Here is a 17,977-nt window from a genome sequence, read left to right on the forward strand (position 1 = left end):
ACCTATTTACTCTATTTAGAGAAGTTAGAGGGGAAAAAAAATGAAAGCACATACACCCCAAAAAAATTAAACCAAAATCATTTAATTACCCCAAAGCAGCATGCACAAGTCATTAACATTTAGATCAATAATTAATGGAGACAATTCAGTGTTTCAAATTACAAAAGGCACAGTGTGAGTCGTTTCAGTCCTCCCTGAGCAGACTTTGCTCGCCTGATTTCATTATCCAACCACAGGAACTCTGTGGGTAGTAGTCAAGTGGAACAAAGGTTACAGCTGATTCTTGTAAAAAAAAAAAAAAAAAATAGTGCATAAATAGTTGTAGTTGTAATTTTTCAGACCGGCCGCAGCATCAGGTCTACGTAACACGAATCTTGCCAAACTCTGTAAGAAGTGCAATGATAAGGAAGATGACATAGAAAATGAGGAGAAAGATGCCATAGGCCCGACCCAAGTGGAAGCGGCACAGTGGAACGATGACAAAGGACAGGACCAAAGACAAACCCAGAGATCCTGCAAGAATCCATGTCAGCAAACCTTCTGGTTCAACCTGAGAAGGAACAAGAACAAAGGCTTATTATCTTCATAGTGTCTGAAACAGGCTCGTGTAGCTTGGGTTAGATTACGCTGCTTCTTAGAGGAAATTACCTGCACGTCGGCATGTGTTTGGAGCATTTGCACCAGACATCCTAAACCCACTCCAAACAACATGTCTGAAGGAAGTAAGAGTCAAGGATACTAAAAGCCTCTTTTATACATGCATGATAGGTGTTGTTTTACAGAGAGTCACAAAAACAAGGATACTGAAAATGATGCCTCCAAAGCAGGCAGATATAGCCATCCGTGGGTAACCCTGCCGAGCGATGGTGATGTCAGAAAAGCAGTCTGAAAATAAGAGACACAATTTTTTTTTAAACAACTAAAGTTACATATAGTATGTTTTTGGAGAAAAATACTGAATGAAGTTTTTAAGCATTACCTCCAATGCTGTTTCCCCAGGCCAACAGAGTCAATCCCAGCACAGTGTTGCTCAGACGCAGCACAACCCCGAGCATGTGCAGAAGACTGACTACTTCAGAGGCCGCCGCACTGATCAACACTGCACTCACCACAAACCCCAAAAGAGCAAAGAACTGGGAGGGGAGGGGAAGGACAAGAAATTTACAAACAAGTATCATCATAGCATAAATGTAAAGACCTGTGATGTAGCTTTAATCTTGAATCAATATGAGAAACGCAAATATTTTAAGCCACCTTAGAAGCTTGATGGCAGTGTTGCTAAAACAAAACCAGCAATTACCGGATATCCATCAGCCTCAGCTGTACTTAATTTGTGTTAATTAGCAGGCAGGTGCAGAGGGGGGGGGCTAGAGGGGCTTGAAACTGATATGTGCCAACTACTGCACCACTGTCCCACTTGGCTACAGTATTACAAAAAGGAGTAATCATCATACTTATTCTCCACACACTTAGTCCACACACACACACGCACTTACTGAGTGATATCTTGGAGGACAGTCATTGCTGGTTGAGCAGAAGACAATAGCAGAAACAAAAAGTCCCAGCAGGAGAAACAGCAGCCAGAGGGGAAACTGCCCTTGGATCATATAATTTCCATCTGATAAATTAAAAAGAAAATAATTTAATCATATGCTTATTTTGATTAAGACTAGGACTTCAAGCTGCTTCTGTTGTAAAATGTTAAGCACTTACATGCTCCAGACTGGAAGACGAGCACACACACCACAGGAGCAGTGATCAGGTGGAGGCAGTTTAGGGGGCGTCTCCAGTTTCTGTCTTCTTTGTCAGGGTCAACCACAGGGATACAGAGCAGCAGCAGCACTTCCAGAGGAGTCTGATGGGTTCAGACCAAGAACCACAGAATAATTTACTTTAATTTACATTGAAAGACAAGTTTTGACTGGATTTCACTTAAGTCTGTGAACCAGTACCTTGAATACTTTAAGGACTTTCCACTTCCATGATTTCCTCCTCCACCTACGGTTGTCGACTGGATTCAAAGAGCTCAGCAGGATCTGACTTGTAGACTCAGAGTAGGGCAGAAGTGGTCGATACTCTGACTCTGCAACACACAGGTGTAAATTATGATCTGTCACTCAGGAATGTGCTGCAGTAAATTTACTTTTGGGTTTATTTTTTGTTTGTTTTTTAAATGGAGGCTGCTGCATTCCTACCATACTCCTGATGAATACTCCTGCCTGTCAGACAGGGAACGTCATCATCTGATGAGTCAGACGAATGAAAGTCTGCTTCAAAGAAAAACAAAAACAAAAAAACAACATCACTTGGAACTGTGTGGTTTTTATTTGTCTGTGTGTAAGAGTGTGTGTTTATATATCCAACCTGGAACATGTGTAACATTCTGGACACTCGTGTTGTCAGAATACTTTTGCCGGTTGTAAATGAACGCACTGATGATAACAATCACGACGTACAGGACGTAGAGGCCAAGGTACCCTAGAAAAAAGAAAGAACGATATTATAGTAAAGACATGTAGGGATGATGAACATTACACGCAAGCAAGCACACACACAGAGACATGTTTTCCAACTAATTAAAACTAGTCAAGACTAGTTTTAATTAACCTCTTCTTTTTGGCCCTGTGGGTTTCACACCTAAGCTGTAAAAACCAGACCAACGACATAGCCGCTGATCTGGCTCACGATCAATCACATTTCACAGGATATTGCAATTTGTGAAGAGCAGAAAGAAGGTGTTAAGTTTACTTGTCATTAGTGGTAAAAACTAATGAGGACTAAAGGCTCACACACAGTCGTATTCAGGACAAATTAATCAAATTTACCACCATGCCATGTTTGAGATCAGGAGTATTATGACTACAGATGACTAATGATCACGTGTTTAATTACGCTAAGATGTTTGTGTGGTTCTCGTAAGAAACAAAAGTCATTTTTCTAACAGCCCACTGACTGACACTCAGACAAAAGTCAGAAGCAGAATAACAAAAGTGAAAATGAATGAGCTGTCGAGTCTAGTCAGGATTCACTGATGGCAAATTAGAACAAATGTAAAGATTTAAAATTATAATATTTGTTCAAAATTCAATGAGAAGCTTTCTAAAACCGGACCAACAAAGAAAAATCGAGAGGTCAAATAGGATGCATAATTAATGCAAGACCATGTGTGCGTGTGTCGCTGTATACCCAGTGTTTCTCCCAGCGTCACAGTTCCTCTGTACAATATGAGGAAAGTCCAAAACACTGCAACCATGTAGAAGATGACATCGCGCAGAAATGGACGAGAAGCTACAGCAAAAGGCTTGACCAGCGCCACGCTGCCAGCAACTACTGTAGTAACAAATATCCCGGCTCCTGGAAAGGCAAACAGGCTGTCACATCTCAAGGCGTTTTTAAATTTATTTACATATCGGTGTGAGCGTGCGCGAGTCTGTGCCTACCAAATAAGGCTCCGACAGCCAACCCCGCTGTGTGCGGGTGGGAAAATGCTGCAATGGCACTGAAGATGTCAGGAGCTCCATTACCAAGAGCCAGAAATGTCACACCCTGATCACAGACAGCAGTCAAGGAAAATATTCTTCTCAGAAACTATAATATAAACATTAGTGTGCAAAAGTTTTGAGCCTCCCCTTATTTCTTTATTTTTTGGCTTCCAAGGAGCCAGACTTTCTCGTAATCTGGTTTTGAGCAATAGCTCTCCAGACTTTTTGAAGGCATTTCTAAGTATTTCTTTGAACATTTGCTGCTTTTACACTCATTTTCAGTCCAGTTCTTGTACTGATACTTTTCAGTAGAGTGAGTGTTTTTTGTGATATTGATAGAAAAAAAAAAAAAATTGGTTTCCACTGTGTGTAAAAGTATTCATGGCGTCAACATTATTAGAGCAGTGTAGAATTGCACAAACTCAGTTATTTCTCATCTTCTAGTCTGTATTTCCATACATTTCAATAAATAGCTGCACACTTCCAAAGAAGTGAAAAAGAAACAAAAAAAAGGTAGATCAATAATTTTGCCCAGTACTGTATATTCTAATATTTAACAGTCTAAGAGGTCAAACAGAAACTTCAGACTGCAGCCCATGGGTAGTGTTCAGGCGATGGAGAGAAAGGATACGGCCACATTGTGGGTGAGGCGCAGACTGGAGGAGATGGCAGACAGGTTGGGACAGAAGCTGGAGAGAGGGGGAAAAATAAATACAATTCAATAATCTTATTGAGAAAACAAAATAATTTAATACCTCAATTTACAAAAAAGCTATGTCTCAATAGATACTTTTCACTGAACACACAACAGCTTCTTTGCAGTAGTGTGTAAAGTGAAGTGGGTAGGTTTAAAAATAAATAAATAAACAAAAAACAGAAGCAACAGTTCTTTCTTTGAGGAAATCTCACAATCTTGCAACAAAAGTGAAACAGTAGTGAAAACTCCACTCATGTGACTTTTCTTTGCACGACCATTTCGCTGAAACCATGATGTGTGTGTGTGTGTGTGTGTGTGTGTGTGTGTTGAATAACACCAGCGACACTTACAACTTAGAGGCAGTAAGTCCCAGAATAATAAACAAAAAGAAGAGCCATATAATCTGTGGAGAAGCAGAAAAAAGACAGCAGTTGTTGGTTTGTGAGGTAAAAACTATTGTTTAAAGAAAAGAAAAAAAAAAAAAAAAAGGTGTGAGTGCCTTTACATTTACAAACATGACACTGACTACATTGGTCATATTGTCCCTGACCACAGATTTCTCTTTTAGGTTTCATTTGCAGATTCTCACTTACACTGTTTTTAACCAAACACTTCAGTTAATCCCATTTAAGACTTTGGGTATCTTGCAAACAGGGGAACTGGAAAATATCCACCATTATGAAAACACATTTAGCTAAAGCAAAACGCTGATTGTTTTCCTAGTTCTGTTGAAGCAAAGTTTACTTCCTCATGTGAGTTTTATGTTGATTCACAAACAGTAACCAAGCCCAAAAACAGAAGCACCTAACACCTCTCACCCACATTTAAAAAACGGTTTAGCTCACAAGGTAAAAAGGTGACCAATATGTTAAAAGGATAATACCACCTGGTCTCTCCCAGCTTAATTGTTATAGAAATAATATAGAAATAACTCAGAGTCTTACACAGAAAGAGATGGTGAGTGGTGTGAGGTTGGGAGGCAGCAGACAGAAGGCCACTTCAAGGTAATTGATGAAGCCATCTTCCATTGAACAGTCTGGTGTTTTCTTCACGAATGCACAGCGGTCTGCAACGCTGTAGTTCATCACCAAGTCGCACTGCACACACACACACACACAGTTATCTAAATGGCTCAACATTTTCACGCAATCATTTGTGGCTTAAACAGTGGAACAACAACATGTGCATCTCTTTCGTAATGACTGATGAAGGTGAGTGTACCATTCATTTATTTTTGTGTTTAAGATAAGATAAAACTTTATTAATCCCTCGAATAAGAATACAAGTGAAGAGGCACTACAGCTTAGTTGTCCCCCCTCCTTTGTCCTCCTGTTTCCCCTCCCTTTCCCCTCCAGAGAGGAGTTAAACAGTCTGATGGCGTGTGGGACAAAGGTGTTTTTAAGTCTGTTGGTTCTTGTCTTTGGAAGAAGCAACCTGTCACTGAACAGACTCCTCTGGTTGTTTGTGGCCGTGTGCAGAGGATGCCCAGCATTGTTCATAATGTCCAGCAATTTTTTTTAGTGTCCTTTTCTCTGCCACTGTCACCAGAGTGTCCAGCTTCATGCCGACCACAGAGCTAGCCTTCCTGATCAGTTTTTCCAGCCTGGATGAGTCCTCCTTTGCTGTGCTGCTCCCCCAGCACACCACAGCATAGAAAAGTACTCCAGCAACCACTGACTGGTAAAACATCCTCAGGAGCTTCCTGCAGATGTTAAAAGACCTCAGCCTCCTGAGGAAGTACAGTCGGCTTTGGGCTTTTTTATACAGGTGCTCTGTGATGCATGACCAGTCCAGTTTGTTGTCCACCCACAGCCCGAGGTACTTGTTGACCACCTCCACCTCCTCTCCCTCTATCTGAACCGGCTTTATACATTATATACTTTTTAGATATATTTAGGCTTTATATATTTGAATATGAATGAAATCACACTACAAATCCATCTGAATATAAATAATAATAATAATAATAATAATAATAATAATAATAATAATAATGGATTGCATTTATTTGCCTTTTCTAGGCACCCAAAGCGCTTTACAATTCCACTGTGGTGAAGGCAAGCTACAAGTTGTAGCCACAGCTGCCCTGGGGCAGACTGACAGAAGCAAGGCTGCCATATCACGCCATCGGCCCCTCTGGCCAACACCAGTAGGCGGTAGGGTCAAGTGTCTTGCCCAAGGACACAATGACCAGGACAGAGAGAGCAGGGGGATCGAACCGGCAACCTTCCGGTTACAGATGAGCTTCCCAATCCCCTGAGCCACAGGTGGAACATGGGCGCTACATTTTGATACAACAACAACATCATCATCATCATCTAACAGCACTGAGATGCATCCAATCATGATATAAGGTGATAAATAACAAATCACCAGAAAGCTCTTTAATTTTGGATCACTGCTTACAGTGGGCCTGCATACCAAGAGACCACATTAACAAATTTGTCTTATCACACACACACACACACACACACACACACACACCCCTCTAACGGAGGTGTAACTTTGATGCAATCCAAGTCTACTCATCACCTTTACAGAAATAGATTGTGATAAACTGATATTGTCCAGATGATTATTTGCACATTTCGTTAAAATTCAGTCTAGTACAACGCCAACCACTACAACCTTAGCAATAAACAGACACCTGAATTCACCTTTACTGGAAAACGTAAAAAACAAGACTTGCCATACAAGTTTCCTTAAGGCAACATATATGGCATACCTTTTCAGCGTAACTGCATGTGACGAGTGAAACTGCTAAACTGTAACAAATAAAATGACGAAGGGGGTCAAGAATTGAGTGAAATAATATAGTTTTTAAAAAGAAACTAGAGGATGAGGCTCACTCAATTCAGATCCCGACTTAACCATTTCCGCTTGTGACAGCTGATGGCCCTGGGTATTTCGTATTTTCACAAAAACTGTGGACCGATGGGAGTCCTGAGTATGGGATGCTTTACCTGAGCTAAACCTGTCTTGATGAGGAGTGGTAAACTGCAGTGTGTATTATGCTTGGCATGAAGGCTCGATTTACTTGATTTAAATCAGACACCTACATTCCCTAATCAGAATGAGATGTCAGATCAAATTTTGTGTATGTTTTTCATCCACTGCAAAACAAGAAAAAGCACACCACCCACCCATGCAGAGGTCCTTCTGTATACCACACACATTCAGTGCTCTTTTCAGCTTTGCACTGAGGGTCTATAGTTTACTGACGGATGTGAACCAAGGCGATCAAACTTGACTTACGCCCTTAGCTTTCGCTAATCATGTGACAGGTGAAAAAAAAAAACTAACCAAAAAAAAAAAAAAAACTTTGCTGACCTGAACCAGAAAACAAGCAGCTGACGAACACCTGATAATAAAATACAGCACTCACAGATAACACGCTCATTTCCAAGCAAAAGCAAAGAAAAACATTTCACTGACCTCATCATTGTTGTTGTTTTCAGCCATCACCGGTGAGGACCAACGTCCAGCCATTCCAACCCGGACACCAGACTCGTTTCGTAAAAGCTCTGAGCCCGAGGTGAGCTGCCAGCCACACGGCAGCACCACGAAAAGTGGCAAGAAAATACCGCAAAACATGATTCACTTTATCCCGGAGCCAGTTCCATTCTGCTGGGAAGCTAACAGGACATCCGTGGGCTGGTTTACTCTTTTAATTCCCGGGCGGTTAGCCTAAAAATTAAGTCGAAGATCTCAAAAACATGTCCCGGTTGTCGTATTTGTTACTGGTCTTAAATAACTTGTTTTCAAGCGTTCACACAGTCTAAGCTCAGATTCAATCCCGTTGAACATTTTGTACACCTTACTCTAAAACTCCTCCCACTGCTTTCCCAATCAGACATGTGCCACGTTCACGGACTCCTCGTAAACCCAGAAGAAGCAAAGGAACGAGTGCTGGAATGCAGACAGCAAAAGGTAAACGGCAAATACGAGGCTGTTAAAATACGTTAATATGTGTATTTAAAAGCTTAGTTTATTAGAGGTCTATACTCCAGAGAACCAGCCTATTCATTTATTGCCTCTATAATAGACATTTGTTTATGGTCTATATTTTTTGACTCATTTGAGCTACCCTACAAAGTCCTGATGTGCTAAACATCTCGTGTATTTCATGACGTATCTCATGGATGGCCTCTTTTAGCTCCAAAGAGGCAGGAAATCACACAAAAAACCGATCGGTTTTCTGCCCCGTCTTGTTTCAGGTTGCCTTGCAGTGTTCGAATGTCTGATATAACTTCCTGTTTGCAAAAATCATATTGAACATCTAAATTTGCAAAAAAAAATTGTACAGAAAACAAGTGCAACAATATGTTTTCAGAGTAAAAAGTATTTATCGCCATTAGAAAAAAAAAACATTTCGCACCCACTCCCACCTCGATATATATCAACATATTTTAAAAAGGGGTGTTGGATATTGTTTGGGTGTTTATGTTTTTGCTGTGTATCACATGGAGCAATGTTCATTTTTGAAAATAAAAAGCACAGTGACTCAGTAAACTCACAGTTCAAGTCACTACAGTTTAATGAATATCAGAAAATTGCGTTAAAACTGCCAAGTTTTTACTGTTTTAAAGTTTATACATCAATATGTATGTGCAGGTTTTCCAGCAGTACAGTAAGGCAGTGTGTATGAACCTGGTCAGTCAGGGCCTGTTTTGCTTATGATGTGAAGTTAATCTCTGGGCTGCTGATCATTTGCCTTTATTTAAAAAACTACATTTAACTGTGGGAATTCACATTTCAATTTACTGTCCAGTATTTACTCTGATACTGAAGACACAACCCATTCTCCATTTTATTTACATGCCTATTCAAGACCGAATTTCATTTTTAATGAAACATGATTTCAGTCATCCACAAAAACACAAACAATAATATAGCAGACAATAAATCTGTTTGTCACTAAGACAGACCGCAGGGCTCAGCAGTGACTCAGTGATTCTTCAGCCCTGTATCGACTGGTCAAAGACTAAAGCAGCATCAAGTGAAGTGTTGGAATCATAGTGACCTCTTCTCTGGTTCCTTGCCACGGGACACAAGTCCTGTTCGCACCACCTGGAAAATAAAAAAAAAAAAGTGACAAAAAAACAATGATAAATAGTAACAAAATTATAGTGCATTTTTAAAAAATATTTTAGACAACTGCAAATTTACATTTTTTTTTTTTTTTTTACCTGAGAGCTGCATAGGTGTCAGATGGAGAAGCTCCTTTCCAACATGCGTGATCAATAAGAAGGGCTCCTGATAACAGAGTTGGGAATGATAACAAGGTGCATAGAGGTAAATGTGTTTATTGTTTGAATGTTTGGCCACGATAACAGTACAGCTGACTGATTACATTACTGACTTAGAAGTTTGTTAGACTGAAAGATGTCAGCTTAAGCTTATGTTTTCAAAATGCTGATTTAGTTAATAACTTAATTACAAACTCAAAAAGCTGAAAAAAAAAGCAGAAAACATTTTAGTGAATATTTGACTTACGCTTAAAATTATTTATAATTATTTTTATGTTGATCAGCTAACCTGTAAATTAACTCATAGCTGCAGCTCTGGTGTGTGTGTGTGTGTGTGTGTGTGTGTGTGTGTGTGTGTGGTATACACCTGTGTAGATGCGAGCCAGGCTGTATGCCAGGTCTCTTGCTGCTAGCTCCAGGTAGCTGGGTGCTCTGGTTGCTGCTACCTGAGCAAACTCTTCCAGCTCGCAAAGAGCTCCGCCCACTGCTGTCACAGCTGGGGCCAATGAGGAAACGCTGGAGGCGCCAGCCAGCAGAGACTATAACACAAAGAAAACACGCGCACTTCACATTTTTGTTCTGCTCAGTCACAAAGAAGATTTTTTCATTAAACTTGCTTTGACCTTGGTATGGCTGAAGTAGGCATGAAGAACCATCCCTGAGCTACGAGCCACACACCGCAGCACATCCAGAGACAAAACATTTGTGGTACCTTCCCATATGCTCAAAACCTGGAAGAGGAAGAGATAAGTTAGTCTTTCACTCTTTTTTGTAAATCTCAAGCTATCACACCTCTAGTATCAAACTCACCTGTGCATCACGGAGTATTCCAGGCAAGCCAGTATCCTCGATGTATCCCTGGCCACCAAAGCTTTCCAAACCCTCCGACACCACAGCCACAGCCTGAGACAAACACAACACTGAAACAATCAGACAATCAAAACAGGCAAATAACAGCTAACGCTAGCATTCACACAAACTGTTCACCTGCTTCCCAGTGTACAGTTTGACGACCGGAGTGAGCAGCCGGAGAAGGTGAGCATCGTGCTCGGTTGCCACTCCACTTTCTTCTCGGCCCAACAGACGACACACATCCATCACCAGAAGAAAGGCCCCTCGAGACTCTACCTGTAGTGTGAGAAGCATGTGTCCTGAAGCATGACAGAAAACACTGTGTGGAGTTTGTTCACCCCCTGCCAGCTTACCTCCATTCTAGCAAGAGTCTGCATGTGCAGTGGGTGGTCTTTAAGAAGCTTTCCAAAGGCAGTGCGCCGAGTGGCATAGTCACGAGCTAACTGGAGCACCCTGTGAAGACACACAGTTACACAAATGTTTAACCAGCTTACTCATGCTGTGCTTTAAGAAATCAGCACAGATTCAAGTGTGGTAGTAGGAGCGGTGTCCTGCCTTCTCATAGCGGCTGCTGCAGAGACGCTGTTGTGGATCCTGGTTATGGTCAGCATATTAGCTATGGAGGACACACCTCTCCCCTCCTCTGAGAGCTGTTGAGGAAAACAAGTTTTCAAAGATTTGGACACATTATAGAAAAAAAAAATTACAAGGAACATGGCTTGTCTTGTTTCTCTAACAGTGAAGGTTGGTGGAGTGGACCATAAACTGCCTGAAAATGTCCATACCTTTAAACAAAAATGTTGGATGATTTCCCTCACAGTGATTAATTACACTTTTGCCATATAACCATGTGTTATATAGCAAAAGTGTAATCACACTGTGACAAATGTCTGTAAAAATTCTCCCCCAGCAGGGTAATGCAGGATTTGTGGTACCACACTCGTGTCCCCCATGCTTAAGTGTTCTGTGTATGCACCCTACACAGCTGTGCTTGTGTTACAGTCCAAAAAGGCCACGATTATGAGCTTGACACATATAGCGCTATGAGTGAGTCCAATTCTGAGCTTTTAAAAAGTGGGCCTGAACAGGAAAGGGAGCAAACATTATTGAAAAGTCAACCAAAAGAAAACAGCAGGAGAACCGCAGTCATTGTTTGCAGTGGACACTTTTCCTTATTTTTAACACTCAGTTTCACTTCAGCTTTCTTTATGTTGTAACTTTGGTCTTCCCCGCAGCTAGCTGAAGGCCCAACAACAGCAAGAACAGACCAGCTGTTCCACATATTGGTCACAATATGCCTCCTGCTGACAGTAAACAAATGCAACATGTAAGTGACTGAACACAAAGCTCTGTGCAGGACAGGCACGCAACCATGCTTGTTCCTTAATGCCCCCCACCACACTGCAAACGCTAGTCAGAAACCTACACGAGAAGCACAACAAAGAATCCGAGGGATTGACACCACCTCAAAAATCCCCACAACCCAATGTCAATTGGTATCCACAGGTTGCACAGGAGCAAGCCTGATCCAAAGAGGCTTACATGAATCAAAGAATTTACAACATCCTGGTGTCTGGAGAAGAGCCAGAGACAAGTCAATGCTACTTTAGAGGCAAAGTAGTAAAAGGAAAAAAATTAATCTGTTCTTACCAACAACGAATGCAGATCTCTACTTCTTGTTTTGGTTTGCTGTTTTTTCTGGGCTTGTTTTGCTTTAAATGATTCTCTCATATTAATTTAGCTGCAGCCATTCACAGCTCATCATCTCATGCTGACTGAATGCTACCTGCCCGAGTGCTGCCGCTGGAGCTGCAAGCAGCTGGCACTCTCATGAGTTGCACATCTCAAAACGTTTCTGAGGATTCAGTGGGTTAAGTGCTACAAAAGTTGATTTGTGTTTTTACAAAGCACAGTGTGTACTTTTTTGTTACTGAGGAGTGGCAAATAAAATCACTGTGAATTTTTCCACCTAGCACACAAATGCAGGAATGGTTCCGCTTATCATTGCTGCACATAACTTGTTTTCGTGTGTGTGTGTTTAAGCAATTGCTCATATCTGCACAGATAGGAGACAAAGCCTATAGTTTGTCAATAAATTGTTATATCCAATGACCCAGCATGTGTAACTGACCCTGCGCGCTGGCAGGCCGTCCAGCAGCAGCTCAGCAGTCGGCATTTGGCGTGTCCCCAGCTTGTCCTTCAGTCGCTGAACCTCAATACCCCTCAATCGGCCATCCTCATCTCGACTCACCTCCGCATAGAAGAGAGACAAACCTTTGCTACCCTGTGGGACAGAGAACAGCAGTCAATTATATCACTCTACAATTCATTGACAATGCTTTGTGACCGATGTCAGCAGTACTGGTATGGTTGCTCCGGTTTTGTCCTGCACTCTGGCCAGTGTAAGAGTCATGTCTGCGTCCGTAGCAGACGTGAACCACTTGAAGCCGTGGAGCTTGTAGGAACCATCTGTTTGTGGAACAGCCACCGTCTCAGTGCCGCTGGCTGAGGACAATGAAAACAACTCATGAAGCATTACAACAGTTACTCTTGTTCTGCATGACAAAGCGGGAAAAAAGTATGCAAACAAAGAATCTCCTCCACAGATATCTGATCCCTTGAAAAGCAGAATTACAACACTGTTGTACTGCAGCTCTTAATTTATAGATTGAATCTGGGACTGATAAATGCAGAAAACAGTGTCACTACTTACCCACATCAGAGCCTCCCTGTCTCTCTGTCATCCACTGTCCGGATGTCCAGAAGCGTTCTGGATGGCGGGTGGTCAAACGACTGTAGGCGTCTTCTACTGGCCACGAAACACCTAAGGACTTCTCATACACAAATCCAAACAATCATTCACTGTGCTTACAAGGAAAAACAGAACTGGGGTAAGCAAGTCAAAAATATGTGTACATTCACTACTATACAGCCATAACAGCAAAATATAGAGTTTTATTCAGTTGCTCATCAATCTAATATACAGTTCCCTCAAGTACATGCTGCTGTTTTAAACAAAAGCTGGCACATTTTACCTTTTTTTTTTATTAATATTATCAACATACACTGTGCAAACTGATTGGAAGGCAAATTCTCCTTAACACAAACAGGAAAATAAACAGCAAAAATATAATCTCTCTATAAAAGAGATAAATAACACAATAAAAGATAATACAAATATACAATATAAAAGGAAATAGGGTGCAAAATGCATATAGTGCAAACTGTTCCAGATATGGCTATGATTATGTGGTTCCTCAGCCAGTTAAAACAATTTTACTGGGGTGACTTGATGGACTGATTAAATTCTTGTATAACTTTTGAGATGAAACTGTCTCTGAGCCTTTAGTCTCAGCATGAAATTGTCTGTAGCGTTTGACGGATGGGAGGACGATGAATTTATATTCTTAAAATGCCAATGTTTTAAACTACATTGGCTACAATATTCTTCACTTAATTCAGTTTTAAATGATTGGAGGTAAATCCCATTACTAGTTCTGTTGTTCTAATCAGTTTGGCTTACAGGACACTGTATTAGTCATGTTATTCACTTCTTTAAACACACCTGGATAACTTTTGCAGCTCCGTCGGTCATAGCAAGAGGACAGGTGTAGAGGCCAGATGAGGGAGAGAAAAGATACAGCTTGCTCATCTGGTACACACGACTAGGAAACACATACATACACTTTTTGGAAGATGACAAAAACACGTTACTGAAGTGAAATAAGACACATGAGCTAAACCGAAAAAAGGAAGTGCAACGGTCTTCTAACCTCCACTCGCCAAATGACCTCTCATAGCCAATGGCAACGAGTCCTTCCTGCGCTGACAGGTCTTTCATGCGTTTCCAAGCATGGGAGGTCACAATGTGATCCACTCGGCGACCCCAGGGATCAAAGTGCACCAACCGTGGAGGATTGACCTCACACTCTCTACCCCAGCCATCCACCTCCTTTGCCACGTGTTCTCCAAATGCACACAAGTCTGAGAGAATCACCTGTAGACAAATTTATACACATACTATTCACACAAATACACACACACACATATACATACATGTATATATAAATTTTGTACTAATGTATGGTGACCTTGAGGGTCTTTAAAGGTGCTTATTATTACACACAATATATCGCAGACCTTATGAAACAGATCTCAGCCTGTTTACCTGATAGGACAGCTCCTCCCTGGCTTTTTAATAGTAACAAAGACCAAAGTCAAACTCTTATTGCTTTTTATACACTCAACAAAAATATAAACGCAACACCTTTGTTACTGCTCCCATACCCCATGGGATGGACGTAGAGACCTAAAATTCATTCCAGATACACAATATAACCATCCCTCCCAAACAGGGGTCACAAATCAGTCCAAATGTGTGGTAGTGGGCACATCTGCTATATTGAGATAATCCATCCCACCTCACAGGTGTGCCACATCAGGATGCTGATCTGACATCATGAGTAGTGCACAGGTGTACCTCAGACTGCCCACAACAAAAGGCCACCCTGGAATGTGCAGTTTTGTCTCACAGCAAAATGCCACAGATGCCACAAGCAATGAGGGAGCGTGCAATTGGCATGCTGACAGCAGGAATGTCAACCAGATCTGTCGCCCGTGCATTGAATGTTCATTTCTCAACCATAAGCCGTCTCCACAGGCGTTTCAGAGAATATGGCAGCACATCCAACCGGCCTCACCACCGCAGACCTCGTGTAACCACACCAGCCCAGGACCTCCACATCCAGCAGGTTCACCTCCAAGATCGTCTGAGACCAGCCACCCAGACAGCTGCTGGAACAATTGGTTTGCACAACCAAACAATTTCTGCACAAACTGTCAGAAACCGTCTCAGGGACGCTCAACTGCATGCCCGTCGTCCTCATCGGGGTCTTGACCTGACTCCAGCTCGTCGCCGTAACAGACTTGTGTGGGCAAATGCTCACATTCGATGGCGTCTGGCACGTTGGAGAGGTGTGCGCTTCACGGATGAATCATGGTTCACATTGTTCAGGGCAGATGGCAGCTGAGAATGTCCCAGTTCTTGCATGGCCAGCATACTCACCGGACATGTCACCCATTGAGCATGTTCGGGATGTGCTTGACCGGCGTATACGACAGCGTGTACCAGTTCCCATGAATATCCAACAACCTCGCACAGCCATTGAAGTGGAGTGGACCAACATTCCACAGGCCACAATTGACAATCTGATAGACTCCATGCGACGATGTGTTGCACTGCATGAGGCAAATGGTGGTCACACCAGATACTGACCGGTTCTGGGTCCCCAGACCCCCAATAGCGCAAAAAACTGCACATTCCAGGGTGGCCTTTTGTTGTGGGCAGTCTGAGGTACACCTGTGCACTACTCATGATGTCAGATCAGCATCCTGATGTGGCACACCTGTGAGGTGGGATGGATTATCTCAATATAGCAGATGTGCCCACTACCACACATTTGGACTGATTTGTGACCACTGTTTGGGAGGGATGGTTATATTGTGTATCTGGAATGAATTTTAGGTCTCTACGTCCATCCCATGGGGAATGGGAGCAGTAACAAAGGTGTTGCGTTTATATTTTTGTTGAGTGTAAAATGAATTTGTGCTGGTGCAACAAAACTTAAGGAAAAATATGCACTACATATGTAACACTGTGCATATACCCAACACTTCTTTCAAAAAGAAAACAAGTTATGAGCACATTAAAAAACAACAACAACAAAAAACACATTATAATATAGTAATATACACCTAATATGGACATTGTTATTTAATGGGCCTGTTGTTCTTGCTCTAAAACTGGTAGTATGACACCCTTTCTTGGGAAAAACATGTAACCCCTGCTCACCTCCTGGGGTATGTGTCTCTTCAGATATCCTCTGAGCAAGGCATCTTCTACAAATGGGTTCTTCAGCACTGGGTTTTCCTGAAAGAAAGGCCCTATCCTGGCTCGGGTGAACGGCAGGTAGCCTGCTGCCTCCCACAGCTGTTCTTCATTGGATCTTCTTCTGCCTGGCTCAGCTACAGAAGCTGATCTGACGTGGATCAGTGGTCGAGGTGAAGGAATGACACACCACAACCTGCAGGAGCCTCCGGCTACACGTCGGCTCAGGAGGGCTGAGGACACTGACATGGCCCAATACCTTCAGTCTGAGGTCTGACTAGGGAGTCAACACAATGCCATTAGAGCAGGGACAGGTGACATTTAGATAAAGGCAGGAATGTTTCAGTTTTTTTAAATGGGGTGGCACGGGGCTGGTGAGTGGCGTCCAAGAACTAGTTGGGATCAGGTAAAAAAAAAAAAAAAAAAAAAAGTGAGTTATAATAATTTTAATTTGCACAGACCTCCTTCTCCATAGACATCTATCTGCAAATACAGTAATAACAAAATACAAGCCACATTGAAGCACAAGAAGTAAGGTAACAAGCTAATAAAAATGAATCTGGATAAAACTGTTAATGGGTGTCATTTTTAGATATAAATAAGGGGGTCTCACACATCCTTTGTTTAGAGTTTGCAAAGTAAGCGACAGTAGTGGACCAAACCAATGTGAAGTACAAGAGGGGAAGTCCATCTTTCAAATTAAATCATTATTTTCCATTAATATGTAAACCAGTAGCATTCACGGGATGTAATAATATTTAAGCTCAAATAGTTACTTTGAAGCAATAAACTAATGGCAAGGACAAGTTGTATTGAAGTATTAAAGAGGACAACGGCACCCTCTGGGCAATGCCACCCCAGTGCCCTTTAGCACCACCCCTGGTCCACCCAGAGGCAGAACAGCATTCAGCTGAAAGCAATTTCTGTATATTTGGTTTTTACTTATTACTCAGAAAACAGGCGCATTTTTACTGATTTACTGATTCCAGATAGGATTAGCTTCTTTGTTTCTCCATTGCTGATACTTATTTCTTTATGTAAATTTATCTAGCTGGCTTGCAGACCATGGAGAAGACTGACAACCAAAGAAATGGGTCAAAGTTCATCTGGTTGCGTCGTTGCCTTTGTGCAGATATTATCTTACCGCTTGTATTCCAGGGTTTCCTTTATATTATTTAAATATATTTAAATATTAAACAGAGGCATATACTTGCTATCCTCTTCTTGAAACCCTTTATCATAACGCGTACTCTTCACACTCCAACCCGACAACAACACAGCAGTTAGCAATGACGTTCAACAAAGTTGTGAGCGCTTTATTCACGGGCAAGCTTACACAGACAACGCTGAATTAGTTTCAAATGAAACTTAAAAGCTTCCTAAATGTCAAAGATATAGCTGCTAGCAGTCATCTTACCAAACGTTTTCCCAGCTGCGTTCACGTTCACGGCGGCAACTTAAGTTTCGCCTTCAAAATAAAAGTCTCTCCTCGTTTAAAGGTTCAAGTAGCACCTCCTGCTGCTACAGCAGCGACAAAAACAGCACGCAAACACACAGGTGACAAACACGTCTATCAAGGATCTATAGTGTATACAAAGGATAAAATATCGGGTATGATATGTTTATATAAATAAATATGTGTGGGACTAATAAAGGTTATCTTATATAAAACATCCCTTTTAGTTATGTTTTTTTGTAACTGCGTTGACGAGATGACTCAAAATAAACAAAGTGTTTACGTTCATTGTTAATTTTTTTTTAAAGCCAATGAACCTGTTATAGTTCATGAACGCTAGCTTCTGCACCTCCT

The 17,977-nt window shown here is 41.6% G+C and overlaps 2 protein-coding genes across 4 annotated transcripts; both read right to left on the bottom strand.

The window, feature by feature from the left end:
- Positions 1 to 62: 62 nt before the first annotated feature.
- On the bottom strand, positions 63 to 8,012 carry slc8b1 (solute carrier family 8 member B1). 2 transcript variants are annotated; one of them, XM_086314209.1, is made up of 15 exons: positions 7,615 to 8,012; positions 5,124 to 5,276; positions 4,530 to 4,582; positions 4,114 to 4,171; positions 3,441 to 3,546; positions 3,187 to 3,354; positions 2,365 to 2,478; positions 2,196 to 2,267; positions 1,953 to 2,083; positions 1,714 to 1,855; positions 1,497 to 1,618; positions 980 to 1,133; positions 805 to 885; positions 649 to 713; positions 63 to 550 (listed from the first exon to the last, which is right to left on the bottom strand). In XM_086314209.1, the coding sequence occupies exons 1-15, from the start codon at positions 7,771 to 7,773 to the stop codon at positions 359 to 361; spliced, it is 1,770 nt and encodes a 589-aa protein (XP_086170335.1). In that variant the 5' UTR covers positions 7,774 to 8,012; the 3' UTR covers positions 63 to 358. The 2 variants fall into 2 exon arrangements, with proteins under 2 accessions (XP_086170335.1, XP_086170333.1); XM_086314207.1 differs by having other exon boundaries at positions 2,196 to 2,270.
- Positions 8,013 to 8,692: 680 nt separating this feature from the next.
- Positions 8,693 to 17,683, bottom strand: LOC147317356 (acyl-CoA dehydrogenase family member 11). Of its 2 annotated transcripts, none has more exons than XM_086314205.1 (15): positions 17,585 to 17,683; positions 16,132 to 16,444; positions 14,054 to 14,277; positions 13,846 to 13,945; positions 12,994 to 13,111; positions 12,643 to 12,785; positions 12,412 to 12,564; positions 10,836 to 10,930; positions 10,634 to 10,733; positions 10,416 to 10,556; positions 10,239 to 10,331; positions 10,052 to 10,159; positions 9,796 to 9,967; positions 9,369 to 9,435; positions 8,693 to 9,249 (listed from the first exon to the last, which is right to left on the bottom strand). In XM_086314205.1, the coding sequence occupies exons 2-15, from the start codon at positions 16,414 to 16,416 to the stop codon at positions 9,138 to 9,140; spliced, it is 1,911 nt and encodes a 636-aa protein (XP_086170331.1). In that variant the 5' UTR covers positions 16,417 to 16,444; positions 17,585 to 17,683; the 3' UTR covers positions 8,693 to 9,137. The 2 variants fall into 2 exon arrangements, with proteins under 2 accessions (XP_086170331.1, XP_086170332.1); XM_086314206.1 differs by having other exon boundaries at positions 16,132 to 16,559; positions 17,585 to 17,642.
- Between the last annotated feature and the right edge of the window lie 294 nt (positions 17,684 to 17,977).

Source organism: Aulonocara sp. 'chitande type north' Nkhata Bay, linkage group LG12, assembly GCF_057382095.1.
Source record: "Aulonocara sp. 'chitande type north' Nkhata Bay isolate Kocher_YH1m ecotype deep benthic linkage group LG12, A_spYH_male_GT1.1, whole genome shotgun sequence".
Classification (NCBI taxonomy): domain Eukaryota; kingdom Metazoa; phylum Chordata; class Actinopteri; order Cichliformes; family Cichlidae; genus Aulonocara; species Aulonocara sp. 'chitande type north' Nkhata Bay.